At 36.7% G+C, this 24,266-nt stretch overlaps 1 protein-coding gene across 1 annotated transcript; it reads left to right on the plus strand.

Moving 5' to 3' along the window:
• The first annotated feature begins 130 nt into the window (after positions 1-130).
• smchd1 (structural maintenance of chromosomes flexible hinge domain containing 1) lies at positions 131-19,566 on the plus strand. The gene is made up of 47 exons (XM_023408388.2): positions 131-426; positions 1,946-2,021; positions 2,193-2,351; positions 2,474-2,556; positions 2,682-2,815; positions 3,244-3,358; positions 3,465-3,584; positions 3,746-3,912; positions 4,013-4,106; positions 4,197-4,413; positions 4,503-4,614; positions 5,079-5,256; positions 5,365-5,562; positions 5,676-5,789; positions 6,287-6,393; positions 6,648-6,730; positions 6,875-6,988; positions 7,354-7,431; positions 7,543-7,662; positions 7,765-7,909; positions 8,081-8,183; positions 8,470-8,542; positions 8,910-9,049; positions 10,132-10,260; positions 10,385-10,609; positions 10,835-10,977; positions 11,218-11,303; positions 11,387-11,505; positions 12,711-12,872; positions 12,969-13,097; positions 13,234-13,313; positions 13,439-13,596; positions 13,717-13,832; positions 13,916-13,977; positions 14,150-14,237; positions 14,399-14,530; positions 14,679-14,825; positions 14,906-15,032; positions 15,783-15,902; positions 16,012-16,091; positions 16,203-16,325; positions 16,503-16,684; positions 17,951-18,060; positions 18,592-18,662; positions 18,746-18,914; positions 19,016-19,174; positions 19,263-19,566. The coding sequence occupies exons 1-47, from the start codon at positions 256-258 to the stop codon at positions 19,334-19,336; spliced, it is 5,892 nt and encodes a 1,963-aa protein (XP_023264156.1). The 5' UTR covers positions 131-255; the 3' UTR covers positions 19,337-19,566.
• The last annotated feature ends 4,700 nt before the right edge of the window (positions 19,567-24,266 follow it).

Below are 24,266 nucleotides of genomic sequence, written 5' to 3' on the forward strand. Positions count from 1 at the left end.
ATGACGGAATGTATTGACTATTCTGCAAAATTTTGTTTCAACAAAGGAGGAAACGCTCGTGGCTCGGCTCGTCGGTTTAAACCATAGTTTTAAACGAAGGTATTGAACGCAACACGAAGGACTCGAGGAGGAGTTAAATTCAGTTTAAAGGGAAATAAAGCCACTCCTGAAATCTTTGATACGACATTATGTCATATGTGATACAGCAACGAGAAAAACGACTAACTTTGATATAGGCTACACGTAGCGTAGAAAATGTTGAACACGGGCGGTGTGCGTCCCTCTGCTGCGTCCTCCCGGCGGGAAGGAAGAGGACCGAGAAAGATCCGTGTGTATGACTGCCGCGTTGACAACAAGAAAGTTACTGGGACCGAGCTGAACACAAGTGGTTTGAACTACAATACCTTTCTTCAAATTCTGCACAAGGCAAAGTTTTCTAACTTTACTTGGGTTTGGGGGGCAGTTTAAATATATTTTAAAGTCAGTTCAGTTATTAACCTTAAATTTAAATCTGGGGTCACGTTTCAACTTTATGCTTCACTACATCTTACAGCTGTACTAATTATCTTCCAATTAAGAGTTTCAATAACAGTGTTGTAGAAGAGTTTTAGCACATTAGCTATATAAAAGTCTTAAATTTGAATTTATTGTCTTAATTTCAACTTGAATATCGTCTTATATATTTTTTTTCACTTATATTTTGGTCGAAGTTAGCAGAGGTTAAATGTGTAACATGCAAATAATATGTAAATGTAAATATAAGTGAATACATTTACTCAAGTACTGTAGGCCAACATAAGTACAAATTTAAGTACAAATACTCAAGTATTCGTACTTGAATATTTTCTATTACTTTGTACATTGTAAATACAACAAATATGAAGAGATTATGAAGTACGATGATTTGGTATAGATTAAACTACCCAAAAGAATATACAACCAGAGCTGAAACCATTTATCAATTAATCAATTAGCCAAAAATAATCATACAAACATTTCATGGTCCCAGCTTCTCAAGTGAGCTTCTCAAGAGACTGCATTTTCTATGTAATTGATTTATTTTATATTGATTTTTAATGATTTTGAGGTTTGGACTATTGTTGGACTAAGCCTGCTTTGTCAAAGTGTCACTTTGAGCTCTGGGTAATTGTGATGGATTTGCTAATTATTCAATTAGCACGCTACAAAATATCAGGAAACAATCAAGTTTTTGTTGGAGCAGTTTTAGGGAGGTGTTGATCACTTCATGATCATTTTGTAATCGCACACAAACTGCATCGCAAAGTACATCTTCCAAAATGTTGAATCAACACCTCCTCTAAAACAGTTCCAGCAAAAACTGAACATTAATCTTGATGTAAGTAGGATTTGTTGCAGGACTGCACTAGTTTGAACTATGTGTGCATAATGAACTGGCAGATGGGTGTGTATGTTATGTGTCATTTGCCTTAAGGAAACAAAACTGGTTAGATAAAGGAAGCGTTCTGTGTGTGTGCCAATCCAGCAAATCCATTTAAATGACTGTTTTGGAAACCATATGTATATTAAAGATCTGGAAGCCGTCTGAATGCACATATGAAGGCATTACCATCTTAAATTTGATAAACATGTTTTTAATTCATGCTTAAAAATACTACGGACCTCCTAGAGGGACATTCAGGGCATCTAACAAGGTTTTTGTCAGCTGTTACCAACAAGTATCTGATTTCAATCTCTGTGTGAAACACTCCTTTTCTTGCCCTCATTATCCGCCTCTACTCCCTCTTACCCACGACTCCTACCTGTTTTTCTCGTTGGGTACAAGTAACCATTATTTTCATTATCAGTGAATCCTAATAATTTTTTCAGTGGTCGTTTTGTTTTTAAAATATCAAAAAATTTTGAAAAATTTTAAATTAAAAAAATTTTACAGCTGGCACTCACTTTCGCCATTTTTTTTGTACAGGAATTTGCAATCCGTTCACATGAAATATTTGTGCTGGCCACAACCGACAGAACTGTCCTGGACTTTGACAAATATGGTGAGTAAATCAGTCCCTGTTGGTGCGAAAGTAAACGATATGCTTCCATAAAATATAGATGAGAAAATTAAGCAAATACATTTGAAACGTTGTACGATAAATGTCATCTATAAACAGAGTTTTGCTGACCTCGTTCTGAATTTGCTGTGATTATGACTGTTTTTAATGCAGAGAAGCTTCAGGATGGCAGTACCCTCTACTTGCTGCAGAGGGAGGACCAAGCTCTTCCAGTGGCAACGGAAGAGCACATCATGTTTACGCCTCATTTTGATACGTTGATCCAGTGTGGGACATATGAGTACTACTCTAGTGAGGGACAGAATTCATTACGTAAGTGCTTATGCGATTTAAACATAAGTCATTAACTACTCAAGTTGGTATAATTCAGATGGACAGAGAGATTAGGTTGTGTGGCATCACTCATAACTTGCTTCTTTTTCTTTTTTCCCCAGCTTATGCAATTGCTGAGTTGATTGACAATGCTCTGTCGGCTACAGCTAAAAAAACAGGAACGAGGACAATAGAGTTACGAATGGTTGGTTAAACAGTTGCATATCATTTGTAGACACATATTTTTCATTTGAACCTTTTGCTTATTTTTTTCACTATTAATTTAGCGGAATCTGCAATAGTGACTGACTTCTCTTTTCTATTGTCCAGCTCTTTGATGAAAGTCTTGGGAAGCCTGCAGTGATCGTCTTAGATAATGGATGCGGGATGACGTCTAAGCAGCTCAATAACTGGGCAGTGTACAGACTCTCTAAATTTACCAGGGAAAACAGCTCATTTGCAAGGTTGGTGGTCTTTACTTTAAATCTTCAGATTAGATGTGATTGTGCAAACTTCTTTAGTTCTGAGTTCCCAGATTAGATCATTTGTCCATGTTGTCCGTCCATCCATCTGTCCTATTCTCATGAATGTGATAGCTCAGTAATGCTGTGAGGGAATTTCTTCAAATTTGGCAAAAACTTTGATTTGGACTCAAGGACGAACTGATTATATTTTGATGGTCAAAGGTCAAAGGTCACTGTGACCGGTGCAAAAAACACATTTTTAGCCATAACTCAAGAATTCACATAGCAGTTATGATAAAATTTCACACACATGGCTAATGTTTTATATGATTCTGCATAAACAGGGATGTTAAGTGAAACTAGTGTGAGTGGTGGAGGTATATAACTGTGAAGAGGTAATTCTGGTTTTTGTTTTGTCTTGACAACAGTAAGCAAGAGGGGTATGTTCGGCCTGTTCCTGTCCCTCGTAGTCTCAACAGTGATATATCCTACTTTGGAGTTGGAGGAAAACAGGCTGTTTTCTTCATTGGAGACTCAACCAGGGTAAGCACAGAAATTTTAAAAAAAATTAAAAAAAATTTGATTCTGAGAAGACCCTGAGATTAAATTCCATCACGTCAGTAAATATTAACATTTATTCAATTTCTAGATGATCAGCAAAGCAGTGGGCTCCCCAGATGTTCATGAGCTGATTCTGTCTAAAGAGGAATTTGAGAGAAAAGAGAAGAACAAAGAGGATGTGTACCGTGGGACCATCAGAAACAGGAAGGTAAACGCTCTATTTGAAAAGACTGCTCACATTAAGTGAACATATTTGTAATTATTACTTTAAATCAAGGCAATCATGATTTGTAACAGGTAATATGGAGTCCTCTGTGTTAACATCTCTGCTGTCTATCCTCTGTGTGATGTCTCATTCTGCTCCTGCAGCCCGGTGACTCTTCACATGTGCGTGAAAACGATCAGCGTTTCCTCCACGAATTAATTTCTGAGGAACCTGGGAAGCAAAGCTTCACAGCCGTGGTCATTACAGGAATCAAGTCTGAGCATATCACCTTTTTGAAAGAGGATTTCGCAAAGTGGACCAGAGAGTTGGCGTAAGTTCATTCACCCCCGCCATCCCAAACACAGTCCAAAGTCCCTTTACAGGGATTTGATTGAGTTCTAACTAAAAAGATTTTTTTGCCCATATTTCAGTCACATATATCATTATTACATCCATGGAGTCAATGGAAATGACATGAGTCGCAAATCTACAAACTCAGATCATCTCCCTAAAATTGACATTCAGGTGAGGCTGTCGGTCTTAAACAGTTTAATTGATGATGATCCACATCTTGCTTATGGCACGATTACTATTTGACTCTCCTCTTTTAATCAGGTCACCTTGCGGGAGAAGTCTAACAGATGTCCCCGTGTGATGAATCTCAGGGAAGTTGACGATGACATGCAGACTCTGTACATAAATGCTACTGCAGACATGTTTGAGTTTAAGGCCACCACTGGACAAGACAGAGGCACGGTGGAGGGACTAATTCGATATCATCCCTTCCTTTACGACAGGGAGACTTTCCCTCCTGACCCATATGTTGTGCAAGGTATTCAAACTTAGATATTGAACAAACTTTATGATATATGTCCGTGTTGGATCAAATTGTAGATTTTATTTTGTTCCTTCGTTTATCAGCACCTGCTAATGATGAAGATGAGTCTGGAGTCCAGCATCAGGCAAGAGGAAAGAGGCCGATCTTTGAGTGTTTCTGGAATGGACGGCTCATACCTTACGCCAAAATTGATGAGTAAATACTTTTTAATTGTTTAGTTCTTTTTTCTTTCCATTTTAATTGTAAAAGAATAAAAGGTAACTTAATTCTGCGATTGTAAAAGTTATTATAAATAAATGTTGTTTTTTCATTAGTTAGAAAATTCAATGTCACAGCAGGACTACCAGCTGGTTGATCCACTGCTTTGGTTCAGACTGAAAAATCTTACCAACCTTATTGTGATAAAATCACTGGAGCTCCAGCTCCATATTAAGCATATAATTATGTGAATGGTAACAATGTTCTCATTTAACTCCCAGCAAGACGGCAAATAAACCTATTTCTCAAAATGTCAAACAATTATATCAATGCTACAAAAAGCAGGTTAGTGTTAACATGAAACTCAAAAGCAAACCTTTCCCCTGCTCCTACCACTCCCTCTCGCTGCCCTGTGTATGCCTTTGTTGGTCTTCTCATGTCTTGTTGTATATTTTTTACAGGTTTCAGTGGTGTACTCAGAAAGGAAACGATGTGCCCGATGAGTGTTACAGTCGGTTTTCGGGGGTGCTTTTCACTGATGACAGATTCCAGGTCACCACGAACAAGCTCACCTTTATGGACCTGGAGATGAAAGTGAAGAGCAAGGACACTATCTTCACACGTGTCGTTAATGGACAGGTGATGGTGTTCTAGAGTCTCTCTTCCTCCTAGTAGTCATAAATCTCTATTTATTCTAATGCAGCTTCAAGCCATTTCTTAGAGTTAAAGAGCTGAAACTTTCCACAGGCACAAAGAAGTATCATTGAGAAGGACTTCAGGAAGTGGCTCCAAAACTGTCACAAGAAATGGGACAAGCAAGTGAAGTTCCTGGGCTTCAGGGAGATCATAACACGAAAAGACTTGGCCACTAAGAAAATGCAGCACCCCTGGGCGACATTTTCCTCCATCGAATTGGACGGCAAATTATACAAAACAGACCAACTTGTGAGAATCTCTTTATTTTGTTTTTACAGAATGTACTGTATATGTGAACACAAATGTATTTTGATGATTCTATATTCTACTGTATATTGATGCCTACTCACTTCTTCATACAGGTGAAGTCTCAGAAAACAAACCCCATTCATCATGGTACTGTGGTTCGGTTTTTGCTGTACGGAGAGCATAAGAGCGATGTCTTTGCCACAGGAGGACAAGTTGAAGTGTGTTTGGTAAGAAAGGAATTATGGAATGTGTTTGCCTCAGGGGTTTTCCTTGCATGTCAGTCCTTTCTGCCTCTTTATCCCACTGTCTAAAATCTGCTTATTAAAGGCAAAACTGACAAAAATCCTAAACTGGAGGTAACTGCTTAAAGATTTGGTAACTCAGAAATTATGTCCAGTAGTTTAACATCTTATAAAATAAGAATCTAGGGTTTCTTCATACTGTATTTGCGCTGGTTTTAATAAATATTCAGGGTCATCTACATGATTCAACATAAAAAAAAGTTTTTGCCATCATCCTATATCTAATATCCTACAGCGGCTCAGTGAGAATACAGACTTTCTCATCTCAACAGACTGAACAATTTAAGAGTTTTTGTTTGTTTTTTTAGAAAGCAGATATGATACATTGACAAGTTGCAAACACGACTTTGTTTTTTACTCTCATTTTTTATTGTATTGAGTTTGTATTTTACATGAGATTGACAAACAAATTTGCTTCCTAGGAACCCAAAGCACTTTATGCCATGACCAAGATCATACCCATTTCCAAGATCGACAGGACCGTCACTGATGCCGCCATCAAGAAAAACATTGAAAATGACTTCGCCAAGTGAGTAAGCAGCTTCGGGAAACGGTCGTAGCATCAAGCATCTAATGTGTGCTCTGGTCTACAGTGCATTTATAACACAAAGAACAACCACCATATGAGTCTTTACACAGCACAATGAGCAATCACTTTCTTTGGATGTAATTCAGTGCTTATGAAGTTGTTATCAGTTGTGTGTCTGTTTCCCTGCCCAGATGTTGCTGTTGAAGCCTGATGGCACTTTATCAACTCAAGTTAATGATACGTTGTTGTTCCAGGCTTCCAGATAAACTAAAAGTGGACTGGCCAGACGGTAACCCCTGGCCCCAGAATGCTGTCCGTCCAGCTGGGATGCCGTTAGGTAAAACGGTGCATCGTCTGCACACCACACCAGTTCACGTATCAGTCATCATTTTGCATCAAAATGTGGTAATACTGAAAAATGTCCTTTTTTATGGAGCCAAAACGTCATTCTGTGTTTTGTACTTTTACTTTGACATTTCAGGGGCGCTCAGAATCGAAATTTTGAACAAGAAGGGAGAGTCAATATCCAGGATGCCAACAGTGGGCCAGTCGACAGTGATAAAGCTGTGTATTGAGCTGAAAGTAGTTCAGCATGGTAAGATCATCTGTGTTGCCAAAGAAAGTCTTCAGGATGTCACACTGGCAAATAGATGTGTAAAAGTAAAAATCTTTAACAGAATTATAACTTTAGGGGTTTTGTTATTATGGCTTTAAATACCATTTACCTCTTCACAGGCGTGCTGTTTTTACAGACTCACTCATTACTCAGACTACAAACCAGTGAAAATGCCATTTACAGTTTTCTGGAATTGAGTCAAAATAATCAATATAACCTTTTTGTTTTGCCAGGAGTTTGAACCCTCAAAAAGCCAATTAGATAACAAAAAAGCAGCAAATACACATTTGTAAAGTTGGAGCCAAAGAATTTTGTTATAAGCTCTTTTTGCCTTTCATATGTAGGTCCTAAAACAAATGCAGATGTTATCAGTTTTGTGGCCCAGCATTCACCAAAGTGGGGTTTCTGGTTCAGAAAAATTGGTACGTTTCTTTTTAATTGTCATTTTTTTCTCGGTTACTTATTGGCTGGTCTGATTTTTATCTGCTTAAGTAAAATAATTGATCAGTTTCCAAACATTTCATATTTGGCAGAGAATCTGATCAAACCGGGGAGGTATACACTGTTTCTCAGCACCATAATAAGTGAAAGTAATGCCACCATCTTTGGAGGCAGAAACCTCCCAAGCTACGAACTCAATTTCACCATCAAAGGTAAAGGAAACAGGAGCACAGAGAGTTAACAGTCCTGTTCATTTATTATTATCCTTTTCTGAACGTCCAATCAAACACTTCTGCTTCTTTTCTCCTTCTCAGAGGGAAATGCTGAGAGTTTTGTTACGGGTACAGTGAGCTCCACTCTTCACGTAGGGACTCCATTTGACATTCCTCTGCACTTAAAAGATCAATATGGCAACTTGACAATGGGTCTTCCTGATCTCCAGCCTGTACTTAAATGCAGGTGAGTCACTCCACTTTGTTTGTGAAAACACGTATATGTAACTATTTGCAAACTTAAGTCTACATGAATTGTTCACCAGCTAACGCATGAAAATGTTTTTATCAAAAATCTCATGTCCTTAATTTGCCGGATGTGAAAGTTGCTTTAACAATTACCATTGTCAACTTTTAGTGACCTGGATCTGAGCTATGATGCAGTGAACAGCAGTGGAACCACATATATCATAAAAGGCGTCAAAGCAAGAGGAAAAGTCCTGAATTACCAACAATCAAAGGTTAGAAAAAATATGCTCCTCTCAGAAGACATACTAACTTTGCCCGTCTACTAGAAAGGTTGATGGAAAAGCTATAATCATTTAATAATGGAGGACATACATGAAGGATTTCTGAAGCCCCTTTTACACTGGTTAAAAAGCCTACTCACACCTGCTAACATCAGGCTTTTTCAGGCAATGTGAAAGGTCACAACTCGTATTGCATACAAAGTTAGAAAAATTAAATATTGCTTGTCAGCTGGTCATCCTCTGTAAAATTTTTTCCATCCCATATTTTATTTTACAGACACATGAGCTGAAAGTGATCCTGCCTGGCCTGAAAAAAGACACGCAGACTATCAAGATCAGTCTCCTCCCTGGTAAGAAAGCATTTATTAATTTCAAACAAAGTAGCTTTCAGATTATTCATGCATTCACTTTTGATGCAGATTTCTCACTTTTGTAGAGCTGAAACATAAAGAAACTTTTAAAGCGAAATGCCAAACATTTGAGAATTTACTGTAAATTAAATGTATTTGAGGTCTGGAAGCATTGGTTGGACAAAACAAGCAATTCGAGTTGTCATTTTGGACCCTGGTAATGTCCTTGTAATGGACAAAAACATATTGCATCACACACACAAATGTGTTTATTTGTGGCTGAGAGTCTGAACTCCGTCTGACTCTGGTGAAGATTTCTCATCCACACATTCAGTAGTTTTCTCAGCTGCATTATAATGTTTTTCAGGTAATCCACATTCCCTCCATGTGAATACGGAAAACAACCCAGTCATAGTAGAGAATCGAAACCCGGTCAAGTTTAATGTTGAAATTCGTGATGAGGCTGGAAACATCACTGCTCACCCCAGACAGACGGTTCACTGCAAGGTATGGGTGTGCAGTTGCTTGGAAACGCAACGTGTTTGTGTGAGAGAGGATGAGAGTGTGAAACCTTTCTCAACTTTAAAAGGAGTATTTTGATTAATCACACCATAATTCAGCATCCTATTACATATCTTAAACTAAAAAATATGTTGTCTGTTTTTCCAGCAGTATTTCAGTTCCTCTGGTTCAGTAAGAGGCTGTGTGTCTCATGAGAGTCTTGTGTCTCCAGGGTTTATCTTGTGTGTTTACCAGCTCAAGAAAAACTCCCAGCAGGACCCATTAAATCTCAATGAACGGCATCTTAGTCCTAGTCATTATTCTAATAGAAGATACCAAAAACAATATTGTTTTTCATTCCAGGGAACAAAACACACATGTGGTCAGAATTGCTGTTATTGTGATTTAAGAAAGAAAATTTTAGAAATTAAAAAAAAAAGAAAAGAATCCCAAACTAAACACTTTGGTCTGCCTTCAATTTGGTTTGATTAACTATTTTTTTAAGAAATTATCTAATTTATGCAAGACAGTTGTTAAAAATCTAACCTGCTGGAAATGGAAACATGGATTAGTTTGTCCCACATGAATCTTCTGATTCTTAGCTATATTTTGAGCACGGTAGAATTCAAGATACTCAAAGATTACACCAAGATTTCTGACTTGGTTTTTGTTTTTTAGACACGGAGTTGAGATGAGTGCTAATTCCTAGCCTTCCTTTATGCACAAAAGATATCTCAGTTTTGTCTGCATTTAGCTGAAAAAGGTTCAGGCACATACACTCACATTTGTTCAATGCCTGTGCAGAGAGAATCTTTGCAAATTACTGACAGACAGGTAAATTTGGGTGTAGTCTGTATGATTATTATAGTTAATGTGGTTGTTCTCTTTAGTGCAGCCTAATAGAAGCATGTAAATGTTACATAGAAGTGGACTCTCTTGCTCTGTCCAAATGCATAAAGAGCGACTAGTCTTATCTTTCTAACCCTAATCTTCTAACTTTCTAAATTTGATTAAACATCATAATAAATAAGAATAAATTTAGTATGTTTTGTTGCTTAATCCTCATCCCTTCCTATGTGGATTTCCAGGTCCAGGGCCTTCCACCAGCAGTAGTTGACTGCAGCAGCACAGGAGCTGGACAGCTTTTGACAAAGCCCATAAACCTGAATATAATCAAGGGAGAACCACAAACACTCAAAGTTCAATTTGAGGTGCCTGTAAGTAAAAACAAAACAAAAATAGACTTCACACTTAAACACTTATCGCTTTCTCTCTAATGTAACATTCTCTGATTAAAACTTTGTTCCAAATGTCTCCATTCCTTCCTCCTTTTTCTACCAGAGTCAGAAGAGCATAGCATTAGTTGTGAGGGAGCTGAAGGTGATGCCCAGCACAAGAGTCTCCCTGATAAAGATATACAGTCGAGACGACAAGAATCTGGTGCTGAGGAACAATGAAAGGGTAGAATGGCTGGCCGGAGGGTCACTGGAGGGTCTGTTCTATAAGCTGTATGATGAGGCTTACAGAGCCGTGCCCCTCACTGCTGAAATAGCTTCTAAGATCAAGGTGTGTCTGGCATATATAATGCAATGTATTCCTGTTGTTGTTTTTACTGTATCCTGTCATATTATTATGGAGATGCTTGTTTTGCAAATTTCAGAGCTACTCTCGGTTTGGTGGGGTGGGGTGGGGGGGCACATTTCTACAATAAATCACATTTAGGGGTCATTTTATCTGAACACTGCCCAGTTTATCACTGACTTTTGATTGTTTACTGTGTTTGTGTTTAAGGTTAATTGGAAAAGCGAGGTAGATCTGAAATATTTGGTGCAGGGGAAACTGCCTGATATAATGGTCCCAACGCAGGTCCATGAACAACGCTTCTTCCAGGTGTCCTACCAAGACCAGAGTGTGTCTGTCTCCTTTACTATAATGTAAGCCACATACTAAACTCAAAGCTGTGATTGCAAGCTCAAAGGAAAAGTTCACTTTGGGAAATTTGCTTGTTGGGTTAGAAGATGGATACCACTCTGGAAACGGAGGTTTTCCAGTCTTTATGCTAAGCTAAGATACAGTAACTGTCTCCTGGCTGTAGCTTCAAATGGACACATTTAACATTGGATACATTCATTTAACAAAGTAAAAATCAGCATTGTTACTTGTTTTGTTTTTAGACCTCGTCCAAATGAACCACATCGGCTAAAAGCAACTCTGCCCCAAAGCGCAGTGAAGCTGGGTGAAACTCTCTCTGAAAACATCAGTGAGTATGAACCTGATCAGACAAAAATCATACTTTTTCATGCTAAGTTTCACACTAGATGACACAATGTTTTCCTCTTACAGACTTGGAGCTTGTGGACCGGTTTGACAATGAAACCAAGAGGCTAACCTCCATCTGTGTAAACCACATGACAGTGGAAGCTGAGGGGCTGGATAAATCAGCCATCACCTTTATATGGCAGGTAGGAACAGAGATAGTCACATTTAAAACTAAAATGAGGAGAGTAAAGGAATTGTTCACCCCCCCAAATTAAAATGCAGTCGTTCACTCATTCTGTCTTCATCCTAGCTTAGTTTTTTTTCCCCCAAACAAAGTAATTTGTATGTATTTAAAAAAAAAAAATTCAATTAAAATAACTACTTAATAGCTCATAAAGAGTATTCCAGATGTTTTGCAGCCAGTTGTGGGTCCAAATGTCCTATATATTTTCCACTATATAACAATGGGAGGTATGAGGCATACTGCTGTTCCACTTTTCTTATGCACCCTGATCTCCTCACCTCTGTCTCCTATCTAAACTCCAAACCAAGTAACCAAGGTAGTAAAACTTTGCACTTTGCATAATTGCACTGATAAGGAACACCTCCTGAGATTAAAAGAAGAAAGTGAATATTCCTTCTCTGCTTAAGCAGCATGGACAGGGAAGTGGCTTTGTGGTAGAGGGCCAGCAGTTGAGTATGCAGTCATTAGAAGACAGTGTGTTCCCCCATACTGTTGGCAATGGCCAAACAATGTGCCCATGAACTGTAAAGTTTGTTTGAACTTGTTAAAACTAAGTTATGTAGCAAGCAAGTGGCGCTCCTGAGATACCTGAGGTGCACCAGGATGAGCGATGGCTTGAAAAATATAAGACGTCGACACCAAACCTCACAGTTTTTTAACAATACCTAGGCTGGGTCACCAAAACCTAGTATGGCTCAGGAAGGGAGCAAAGGAGACAGAGAGCAAATAGAGAATTAAAAGATGTTTGTTTATTTATTTGATAGGGACAATGCATGTAAATGAACATCAGTTCAAAATACAGAATGTAAACATGCCAGATTGTAGCAAAAATGCTCATTTACAGCCGTAGTCCCAAGGCAGGTAATATAAAACAAAAAACATTACAAGACACAATACACTAGTACAAATATGAAGTACACAAACAGAAAGAGAATACATTTTGGTGCATACTGCGGTAAAAGTGACCACAAATCTGTTTTAACTTAAGCCAGTGTTTGAGATGTGTCTTAAAGGTGTGATATGTAAGACACTCCCTTATTGCAAGTCGGAGCCGTAAGTCATTCCAATATTGATAACCCACTGACAGCACAGATTGTCCAAATGTGCTCCACCTATTGTACTGCAGGTTGATGTAAACGTCCTCACTCTGTGTGTTCAAATCAGGAGGGGAATAGTTCTGTCAAGGTGACAGGAATACGTTTCCAGTGTGGGACTCCTGGCTGGAGAGAGATGTGCTTCACCTACCAGAAATATGTGGCGTGTGTCAAGGTGGAAGTGACCGCTGGAAACCCTGCACAGCTTCAACTAGTCAGTGGGCCAGAGCTGGTAAGACAGACTTATCTCACAGCTGTGTATTTTTTTATGTTCAGCAGGTCCAAATGACAATTAAAGCTTTTTTTTCTTCTTTTTTTTATGTGCAAGCCTTTGCAGGTGTTAAATGGCCACGGCATCCCCACGCCGTTTCTTATCCAACTCTCTGACGAGTGGGGAAACCCGTCTTCAGACCAGAGGGTTGTGGTGGAATTGTGGCCCTCACCACCAGCACTGAAGGTTAGCGTGACAGGCGATACAAACAGCCCAGGCCTTGTACATTTACACATTTTTAGTAACTGATGTCACTGATGGTCAGTAACCGATGAGTTGGACAGAGTGATGTAAATGTCATGAGATCTTCTTGTTGTTCTAGGTGACGGCAGCAGTTACTTCACAACCAGTGAACTTAGAAGGGAAAGCCCCTTTCACTGTTACTAGTGTGAACGGACCAAAGTGAGTGTTACAATATAATAATCAATAAGCTTTATCTCAAATCAGTGAGTTGATTCCTGAAATTAGGCACAGCTAATGTCCCACCAGTTACTATTGACAGTGTTGTTACCCTGTTGTTCCACCAGGGGGTACTATCAGCTGGAGTTTAAAGGTTCCTTCAATAACAAACCCATCCCTGGTCCATCTGTGAATCTCACCGTTTTACCTGATCCCAACAAACCTGTCAGCCTGTCAGTGAAGTATGACACCACTGCCATGTTTCCAGCAGGAGGCTTATTCCCAGGTTTGCATTTGTACCTCTTCTCTCTTCTCTGACTCAACCCTGATTTGTTTCACCTTATGCAGCTGGTTTAATCTCTGTCTTTGCAAAACTAAGAGCAGCTGTGTGTGTGTGTCTGTTCAGTCTTCTCTGTCACTGTGGTGTCTGATGAAGGAAGCCCAATGACAACTTTTAACCCAGCTGCTGCATCCATGTGGCTGTGGGAGGGAGTGCCGTTAGGGAAAATTCCTCCACAAACAGTGAGTGATTTGCTAACAGACAGAGGAACCGCCACTGATATTTATTTGTTTTTCTTTTAGCTAATATTTATTATTCCCTCTAGGCCACCCCGCTGGTGTGTAGTAAACCCATGGAGAATGAAAGGAAAGACTGTTTTCACTTTAGGTAAGATGCTGGCACATCCTGTTTCTGTTCTGTCCTAGTTGTTGCAGGATGTTTAAAGGAATAGTTTGACATTTTCGTTAATGCTCTTTTTTGCTTTCTTACATCGTTAGCTGACCACTCAAATGTCTGTATGGTAAATATGTAAATATTGTTTTTGCCTGTTTCATTGCAGAGATAAAGAAATCCCAGAGCGTGCTGGGAAACACATTGTCCAGTTTTCTCTGCGCATCGACGCAACAAACTACCTGTACAGTAATCAGGTCGGTTGAACCTACAATCCGTACACTCAAAGTATATGGATACTATATTAAGCATGTGGAGTTGTTATAATCATTGTTATTTAACAGGGATGTTGTACAGGTCTGTAGGTCATAATCCCTGAGAGAAATGACCGACCTCACCACTGCTTCCTCTCTCCTAGATTACTCTAAATGTGGTAGCCAATCAGCCTGTCAAACTGGCACCCGACTCCCAGCCACCAGCCCCAGTCGTTTCCTGCTGCACGGACATTGCTAACCGAACCTTGGTGGAGAACATGACTCTGAGGATAATGGTGAGTTGACCAGGAGCTTGTCAGTCTTTCATCATTAATGTTTATTTATTGTTAGATATATGAATTTTAAATCTGTGGTATTGGTGGTTTATCAGCTGGTACGTGTGGCTGGACTTAACTCAGACTGAGTTCCCTTGATCAATTCCAGGACTCGTATGGAAACCCAGCAGGGCAGGACCTGGGCGGGCAGGTGGTTGTTTCTATAACAAGCTCTGGCAACAAAAACCTGCCTCTGTTTGAAGGCAAAAGGAGGACACATTGTATTAGCTTGGCAGAGGGACAGGCCCACATCACTGTGAGTAACCGTTCCTCTTTAGAAGATTTATTGTGGCACGTAAGGACCCTGCATATGATAATTGTACTTATTTTCCACAGAGGTTGGCTATCATGGAGAACAGTCCTGGTGAGGATGGCAGTGCATACACCCTCTGCTTCCAACCTCAAGTGTCAATGCTTCCTCAGACCCTGTTTCCCTTTGAGCTCACCTTCCATTTTTACAATGGTATGATGTTCTTTTTATTATTCTTTAACAAAACCCTGAAGCTGGGCTGAAGTTTATACAACCTAACTTTGAGTAAATAAGTTTAAGACGTATATCTCTTAGTAAAATATCAGTAGCCTAATACAATGGATGTGAATTTAACAGCATTAAAAATTGCATTTAAAGAGGAACCGTTCTTTCTAGAGGAAGTGTCTCCATTATTCTGAATCAAAAAACTGCTGTCAACAGTTTTCATGTGGACTTTTTCTTTGGTAAAAATGTAGTTCAGACACAGAGCTGCAGACCAGAAACAAAACTCAGTTCCCCTTCATTGTGTTGGACTGGTAGCAGTAAATTATCTAAAATGTAAGTCATTCACTAAAATAAGGAACATTTACTTTTAAATTTTACTAAATGACATCTAAAAATTAAAAATACTCCTGGGAGAAGGAGACATGGCATATCCAGTATATATGAACATGCCACAAAATGAAGGACAGTGAATAACCTAGACACATATTGTATATTGATGTTGGTGTTGTTTTATTGTTGTTTTCTGTTATTGTGAACACAGATGAAGTGTATTTTGATGCTTTGACACCATTGTTACTGAAACTTTCATGCCAATAAAACACCCTCTGAATTTGATGAATATCTTAAAAGGTTTGAGCAAATAAAACCAAAAATAACTGGAAAGTGTGATGTTAGATTCCCAGTTTGCTTTATTTAACCTTTTTAACTTTGTCTCTTGTTTGTCTTTTACCATTTTAGATGCATTGAGCCAACTGAAAATGAGTGAGATGTTAAAGAAGAAAACTGACCTCGAGGTTATTGTTGCTGCACAAAATGACTTTTTTTCTGATAACAAGCAACTCCTCACTTTGCTAACAGGTAGGATTTCACCTTCTCTCACTTTTGTTTTGTTATTTGCTTCTGTCTGTGCAGTGTGCTGCCATGTATGTTTGTGTGACTCTAACTGAAAGTATTTCTTCCATACCAGATCAATACCTGACTGCAAATATCAAAGAGACTGAAGTTAGAAATGTGCTGAGTAACAGGAAAATAGCACAACCCTTATCTGTAAGATTTCAATTCTATTTTCACTTTACTTTTCAGTATATGTAGAAACTGTGATCTCATCTATACATATTTATTGGGAGATGATATTCTTGGATTTTTAATTCTTTCTAGATCCCAGACATCGACAAACTCCTAAAAGAGAAGAATATAGAAGCTGATAGGATTCTGAAAATGCCCAGAAGAGTCTACTCCGTCCGTGACAACTTCAGGGGGCAGCAGGATGTTTTGGGAATGGTAATGTCATAGAAAAGGGACTTTTTTTGTTGGCTTAGAACCTTTTTTTAAAATGTGAGTCATTTAGGGAAACATTGACTCCATGCAGATGTGTCCGAGCGATGTTTGGGCTAGTGTGCGAGTTTGAGTTGTGTGAGGAAAGGCGATGAGTCTTTAAACTTTACTTTTTGAATGCAGGTTGGCCACTTGGCTTATGTGCAGGATGACGCTGCTGCGAGAGTCATCTCCTGGTTCATCAGGGGTGACATGGATTGTGTCATCACCAGAACATCAGAAGCAGCACGGAGAATCCATAGAGACACCCAGGGAAGGCAGCAGGTCATGCCCCTGGACAGCATTTATGTGCAACCACAAAACAGGTACACAGTTTGAGTCGATGATTTTTCAAACAAATATAGTTCAAGGTCTTATGTGACACTAAAAAGCTCAGACAGTTGGCTTCCAGCAATTTAAAGCTGTATTTGTGTGTTCATCAAGCCCAACACCTTGTTGGTATTATACCTTCATGCATCATCATTCATTTCCGTTTTGTTGTTGGCGTCTGAGAAGCTTTCCTGATGATATTCCTGTGTGTCTTTGATTATAGTCTCCTCCAAGCCTTCCAACAACAGTAATTTAAAGATCTTGAGCAGCACCCAGTTGCACAGGCTGCCTAAAATTAAGCAACAAGGACAACTACAGTGAAGTCCTGCTTTCATTCACCCAGTTATTATATAGATTTCAATTCAATGGAAATTTTATATAAATTATGCATGCTTTGAAACTTGGACAATATAGGGCAATAAAAAGTGTAAATATAAATTCTTTGTTATGATACAAGACTTAGTTTCTTTCTTAACTTTTGGTTTACTATACAAATAATGGCGACTATAATTACTGTAATCGTCTATGAAAGGGAGGAACAACTTCCTGCTGTTCTTTGGTGTGGTTTATGTGCTGATGACGGTGACCTAAAGGATTATACCTTCACTGTTGCATGTTTTAGCTTTTGATGAAAAAACCATGTTCAGTTACAGTGTACAGTTTGAGAGTTTAAAATGTATTTTTCCTGCCATTAACAGCATTTACTTTTTGGGTTAAGTGAAGATTGGTTTAAAATTTATACAACACATTATTAATGTTCAGATTTTTTTTTATTAATTGATTAATTTTGGCCTATGAAATGTCAGAAAATTGTCATAGTAAACCGAATATCTTTGAGTTGTTGGCTGTTTGTAGACCAAATAAATATTTCATTATTTGAGAAAATAATCAGCAGATTTAATCGATGATGGCAATAATCATTAGTAGCATCCCTAATGTAACTAAAACACTGCAGACTTGATGATTTACCATAGTGGATCTCAAGCAAGTTTGTAGAGTCTGCGAATTAATTTTCAAAACATACAGAAATGAATGGTTGTCAACAGCTGCCCAGACGAGCAGGAAAAACACCCTTATTAATTTAGTGTACTGTACATGATTTCATACTGTACATGATTTCTTGTTGAGGAGCTAAATCTTTCAGTGACACTAGTACCCGCCCTTTAAAGCAGTGAACAGTGCATGGTTTTAGTTTGCTTCTTTTAGCCCTAAATGTCAGATCACCTCTGCAGTGTCTCTTCTAAAGTCTGAATTGCTTGCAGGCCGCTGCCACACATGAGAAATGGCCACATGCTCTTTGATCCCCCTGGGAACCCGGTCCATGCCAGAGACCTCCTAATTTACCCCAACAACCAGGAGTGCTGTGACAAAGGTGAGCTTTCTTGAATGGATTTCCGCGGCGCAGTGTAACATTGCCTACGTGTTGTTTTTTCATCGCAGATTTAGAGCACAAGTCCAGGGTTTCTGTGGTTTTCTAGAAGCTACCCAGGTCTCTTTGTGTTTGCTGTTGTTGGGGTATTTCCTTCATGCCCCCACCACTCCTGTTGAGTTTTGGGTAAATGGTTCCACCTGGTATCCAACATAGGAAATCATAGGATATGAGGGGTCCCTAACAGGGGGCCCCTTTATGGGAGGAGAAATTGGGCGTCTTTCACAGCATTAAATATTTTTTATAATGTAGTAATAATTTTCTTTTTCATAGGTCAGACGTTGGTCTGTTGATTCAGGGTATATATGGTTTAATGTAAGAGATAAATATTTGGTTACAAAATGTTTAGCCATCTTGATTACGCTCTTAACTCCCCTTTAAAATTTTTCAGTAGTATAAGTAGTAAACAAGTTTAAATGTGTTTAAGTTTGTTAAAACATGTCTAAAGGTTTTCTGCTTGTGCTCATTCTGTAGTGTTTAAAAACATCCTTGGAGAGACTCTTCTGATTGATGACTTGGAGTCTGCCAACAACTACAGACGGATGGTGAGTGATGCTTGCTGACAGAGCAGTGCCATAGACTAACTGGCTGACGGTTGTTGTTGCTCTAAATGTGCTGTCGCTTACAGGTGGTGCAGAACAACATGCATTGTCCCACCATACTGACACGGGAGGGAGACTGTATCAGTGCCAAGGGCAAGTTCGGAGGCAAACAGAACAAAGCCCCACCAACTGGCGCATTAAAAATGTTTGGAGCCCCCATCCCCCAGCCTTACTACGCTGTTAAAGAACAAATAGGTGACATGAATTTGTCATTTTTTAAGTTTATTTTTATGGTTGTGTTTAGTCATATTGTGCTTTAATAGCTCTTTTTTTTTTTTTTTTTCTTTGATCGACAGATCTGCTCAGTCGGTACCGGGCAGCTGTGGAAAAGAGAGAGAAGGCAGAAAAGGACCGTGAGGACCACTTACAAGACATGAAGTCTCCTCAAATGAAGAAAAAACAAGAAGATATGAGGGAGAAAATTATGCAGCTGGAGGCTCTTGAAAGACATCTTGGTATGTTTGTTGACTTGAGAGAAAAGGCAGGCAGCTGTTTATTCTTTTAGACTTGTCGATTTCTAATTGGTCTTTGTTCTTCTTCTAGCGTCTAAATCAATGAAACGGGGGCTGGAGGATGCTGGTGAGCCTTCTGGCATCATTACAAAAAGAGTAAAATAGAAATCCACAAAAGAGGATTAGTCAAACCTGAACCAAACCTTTTTATTAACTATTTTATTACTTTCATTTCATTTTGGAATTTTTAAGTTTAAATTTTTTTATTTGTTTTCTTATGTTTTAAGTCTTTTCTTATAATCAACACTGCTCATACAATTATGTGCATGGCATGATGTATCTTAAAAAAATATTTGGATTCTGTGTATGTAAAAATAAATATGTAATAAAACCTATCTTTGCCTGTGTCTTTATTTCTGTTCAGTAACTTGAGTGAAACTCAAGTTATGAATATAAAAGTTTGGCAGACCAAGGGCATAGGTTTGGTTTCAACTTTGGTGGGGACGCAACAACCCTCCAAAACAAAGATATTGTTTGTTTTTTTTCACCAAACTGTTAACATATCAGATCTGAATTCACATTCAGGAATGCCCATACAGAAAAAGGTCAAAAAAAGCAGTAGTATAGTAAGTCATAAAAATGGCAAAAAAAAGTCATAGTATAGCAAGGCATAAAAATGTCATAGTATAGCAAAGCATAAAAATGTCATAAAATGTCATAGTATAGCAAGGCATAAAAATGTAAAAAAAAAAAAAAAAAAAGCAAGGCATAAAAATGTCAAAAAATGTAATAGTGGAGCAAGCCATAAGAATTTAAAAAAATGTCATAGTATAGCAAGGCATGAAAATGTCAAAAAATGTAATAGTGGAGCAAGCCGTAAGAATTTAATAAAATGTCATAGTATAGCAAGGCATGAAAATTTCAAAAAATGGCATAGAATAGTATGGCATAAAAATGTCAAAAAATGTCATAGTATAGCAATGCATAAAAATGTCATAGTGTAGCAAGGCATAAAAATGTCAAAAAATGTAATAGTGGAGCAAGGCATAAAAATGTCAAAAAAGGTCATAGTATAGCAAAGCATAAAATTGTCAAAAAACGTCATAATATAGCAAGGCATAAAAATGGAAAAAAAATGTCATAGTATAGCAAGGCAATTAAATGTCGAAAAATGTCATAGTATAGTATGCCATAAAAATGTCAAAAAAGGTCATAGTATAGTATGCCATAAAAATGTCAAAAAATGTCATAGTATAGCAATGCATAACAATTTCAAAAAATGTCATAGTATAGCAATGCATAACAATTTCAAAAAATGTCATAGTATAGCAATGCATAAAAATGTCATAAAATGTCATAGTATAGCCAGGCATAAAAATGTCTAAAAATGTCATAGTATAGCAAGGCAATTAAATGTCAAAAAATGTCATAGTATAGCAAGGCAATTAAATGTCAAAAAATGTCATAGTATAGCAAGGCATAAACATGTAAAAAAAAAAAAAAATGTCATAGTATAGCAATGCATAAAAATTTCAAAAAATGTCATAGTATAGCAAGGCATAAAAATATCATAGTATAGCAATGCATAATAATGTCATAGTGTAGAAAGGCATAAAAATGTCTAAAAATGTCATAGTATAGTATTGCAATAAAATGTCAAAAGATGTCATAGTATAGCAAAGCATAAAAATCTCAAAAAATGTCATAGTAAGGTATGGCATGAAAATGTCAAAAAATGTCATAGTATAGCAATGCATAATAATGTCATAGTGTAGCAAGGCACAAAAATGTCAAAAAATGTCATAGTATAGTATGGCATAAAAATGTCAAAAAATGGTATAGTATAGCAAGGCAAAACATTTTTTTTTAAAAACTCATAGTATAGCAAGGCAAGAAAATGTCAAAAAACCTCATAATAAGGTATGGCATAAAAATGTCAAAAAATGTCATAGTATAGCAATGCATAAAAATTTCAAAAAATGTCATAGCATAGCAATGCATAATAATGTCATAGTGTAGCAAGACATAAAAATGTCATAAAATGTCATAGTATAGCAAGGCAAAACATTTTTTAAAAAAAGTCATAGTATAGCAAGGCATGAAAATGTCAAAAAATGTCATAGTATAGCAAGGCAAAAAAAATTTAAAAAAAAAGTCATAGTATAGCAAGGTAAGAAAATGTCAAAAAACGTCATAGTAAGGTATGGCATAAAAATGTCAAAAAATGTCATAGTATATCAATGCATAAAAATTTCAAAAAATGTCATAGTATAGCAATGCATAATAATGTCATAGTGTAGAAAGGCATAAAAATGTCATAAAATGTCATAGTATAGCAAGGCATAAAAATGTCTAAAAATGTCATAGTAAGGTATGGCATAAAAATGGCAAAAAACATCATAGTATAGTATGCCATAAAAATGGCAAAAAATGTCATAGTGTAGCAAGACATGAAAATGGCGAATAATGTCATAGTGTAGCAAGGCACAAAAATGTCAAAAAATGTCATAGTATAGCAATGTATAATAATGTCATAGTTTAGCAAGGCATAAAAATGTCAAAAAATGTGATACTATAGCAATGCATAAAAATGTCAAAAAATGTCATAGTGTAGCAAGGTATGGCATAAGAATTTCATAGTACAGTATGGCATAAAAATGTCATGGTGTAGCAAGGCATAAAAATTTCCAAAAATGTCATAGCGTAGCAAGCCATAAAATTGTAATAAAATGTCATTGTATAGTATGGCATAAAAATGTCAAAAAACGTCATAGTAAGGTATGGCATAAAAATTTCAAAAAAGGTCATAGTATAGTATGGCATTAAAATGTCAAAAAACGTCATAGTATAGCAAGGCATAAAAATGTCTAAAAATGTCATAGTATAGTATGGCAATAAAATGTCAAAAGATGTCATAGTATAGTATGGCATAAAAATGGTAAAAAACGTCATAGTATAGCAAGGCAAAAAAAAGAAAAAAAAGTCATAGTATAGCAAGGCAAGAAAATGTCAAAAAACGTCATAGTAAGGTATGGCATAAAAATGTCAAAAAATGTCATAGTATAGCAATGCATAAAAATTTCAAAAAATGTCATAGCATAGAAATGCATAATAATGTCATACTATAGCAATGCATAAAAATGTCAAAAAAATGTCATAGTATAGCAAGGCATAAAAATGTCATAGTATAGCAATGCATAAAAATGTCATAGTGTAGAAAGGCATAAAAATGTCATAAAATGTCATAGTATAGCAATGCATAATAATGTCATATTATAGTATGGCAATAAAATGTCATAAATGTCATAGTATAGCAAGGCATAAAAATGTCTAAAAATGTCATAGTATAGTATGGCAATAAAATGTCAAAAGATGTCATAGTATAGCAAGGCATAAAAATAGCAAAAAATGTCATAGTATAGCAATGCATAAAAATGTCATAGTGTAGCAATGCATAAAAATGTCAAAAAACGTCATAGTAGAGCAAGGCATAAAAATGGGAAAAAAATGTCATAGTATAGCAAGGCATAAAAATGTAAAAAAAAAAAAAAAAAAAAGTCATAGTATAGCAAGGCAAGAAAATGTCAAAAAACATCATAGTATAGTATGTCATAAAAATGTCAAAAAAGGTCATAGTATAGTATGCCATAAAAATGGCAAAAAATGTCATAGTATAGCAATGCATAAAAATGTCATAGTGTAGCAAGGCATAAAAATGTCATACTGTAGCAAGTTATAAAAATGGCAAAACACGTCATAGTATAGCAAGGCATAAAATTGTCATACTGTAGCAAGGTATAAAAATGTCAAAAAAAGGTCATAGTATAGCAAGGTAATAAAATGTCAAAAAAGGTCATAGTATAGTATGGCATTAAAATGTCAAAAAAGGTCATAGTATAGTAAGGCATTAAAATGGAAGAAAATGTCATAGAATAGCAAGGCAATAAAATGGCAAAAAAGTCATAGTATAGTAAGGCATAAAATTGTCAAAAAATGTCATATTATAGTATGGCATAAAAATGGCAAAAAATGTCATAGAATGGTATGGCATAAAAATGTCCAAAAATGTCATAGTATAGCAATGCATAATAATGTCATAGTTTAGCAAGGCATAAAAATGTCAAAAAATGTGATACTATAGCAATGCATAAAAATGTCAAAAAACGTCATAGTAAGGTATGGCATAAGAATTTCATAGTACAGTATGGCATAAAAATGTCATGGTGTAGCAAGGCATAAAAATTTCCAAAAATGTCATAGCGTAGCAAGCCATAAAATTGTAAAAAAAAATGTCATTGTATAGTATGGCATAAAAATGTCAAAAAACGTCATAGTAAGGTATGGCATAAAAATTTCAAAAAAGGTGATAGTATAGTATGGCATTAAAATGTCAGAAAACGTCATAGTATAGCAATGCATAAAAATGTCAAAAAACGTCATAGTAGAGCAAGGCATAAAAATGGGAAAAAAATGTCATAGTATAGCAAGGCATAAAAATGTAAAGAAAAAAAAAAAAAAAAGTCATAGTATAGTAAGGCATAAAATTGTCAAAAAATGTCATATTATAGTATGGCATCAAAATGTCATAAAACGTCATAGTATAGTATGGCAATAAATTGTCAAAAAATGTCATAGCAAAGTAAGGGATAAAAATGGCAAAACATGTCATAGTGTAGCAAGGCATAAAAATGTCAAAAAACGTCTTAGTAAGGTATATCATAAAAATGGCAAAAAATGTCACGATATAGTATGGCATAAAAATGTCATAGTATAGTATAGCATAAAAATGTCATAGTGTAGCAATGCATAAAAATGTCAAAAAATGTCATACTGTAGCAAGCCATAAAAATGTCAAAAAATGTCATAGCGTAGCAAGGCATAAAAATGTCAAAAAATGTCATAGTATAGCATGGCAATAAAATGTCAAAAAACGTCATAGTATAGTATGGCAATAAAATGTCAAAAAATGTCATAGCAAAGTAAGGGATAAAAATGGCAAAAAATGTCATAGTGTAGCAAGGCATAAAATTGTCAAAAAAGGTCATAGTATAGTAAGGCATAAAATTGTCATACTGTAGCAAGACATAAAAATGGT

Source organism: Seriola lalandi, unplaced genomic scaffold (assembly GCF_002814215.2).
Source record: "Seriola lalandi dorsalis isolate HSWRI2012SDOR001 ecotype SW California unplaced genomic scaffold, Sedor1 jcf7180002054360, whole genome shotgun sequence".
NCBI lineage: Eukaryota > Metazoa > Chordata > Actinopteri > Carangiformes > Carangidae > Seriola > Seriola lalandi.

What these genes read in the sequence shown, in the direction of transcription:
- smchd1 (XM_023408388.2), top strand. Translation starts at nt 256, where the DNA reads ATGTTGAACACGGGCGGTGTGCGTCCCTCTGCTGCGTCCTCCCGGCGG. An exon ending in TGAGGGACAGAATTCATTAC is followed by an intron (nt 2,352 to 2,473) that starts GTAAGTGCTTAT and finishes TTTTTTCCCCAG; the next exon opens with CTTATGCAATTGCTGAGTTG. An exon ending in CCTCACCACCAGCACTGAAG is followed by an intron (nt 13,098 to 13,233) that starts GTTAGCGTGACA and finishes TTGTTGTTCTAG; the next exon opens with GTGACGGCAGCAGTTACTTC.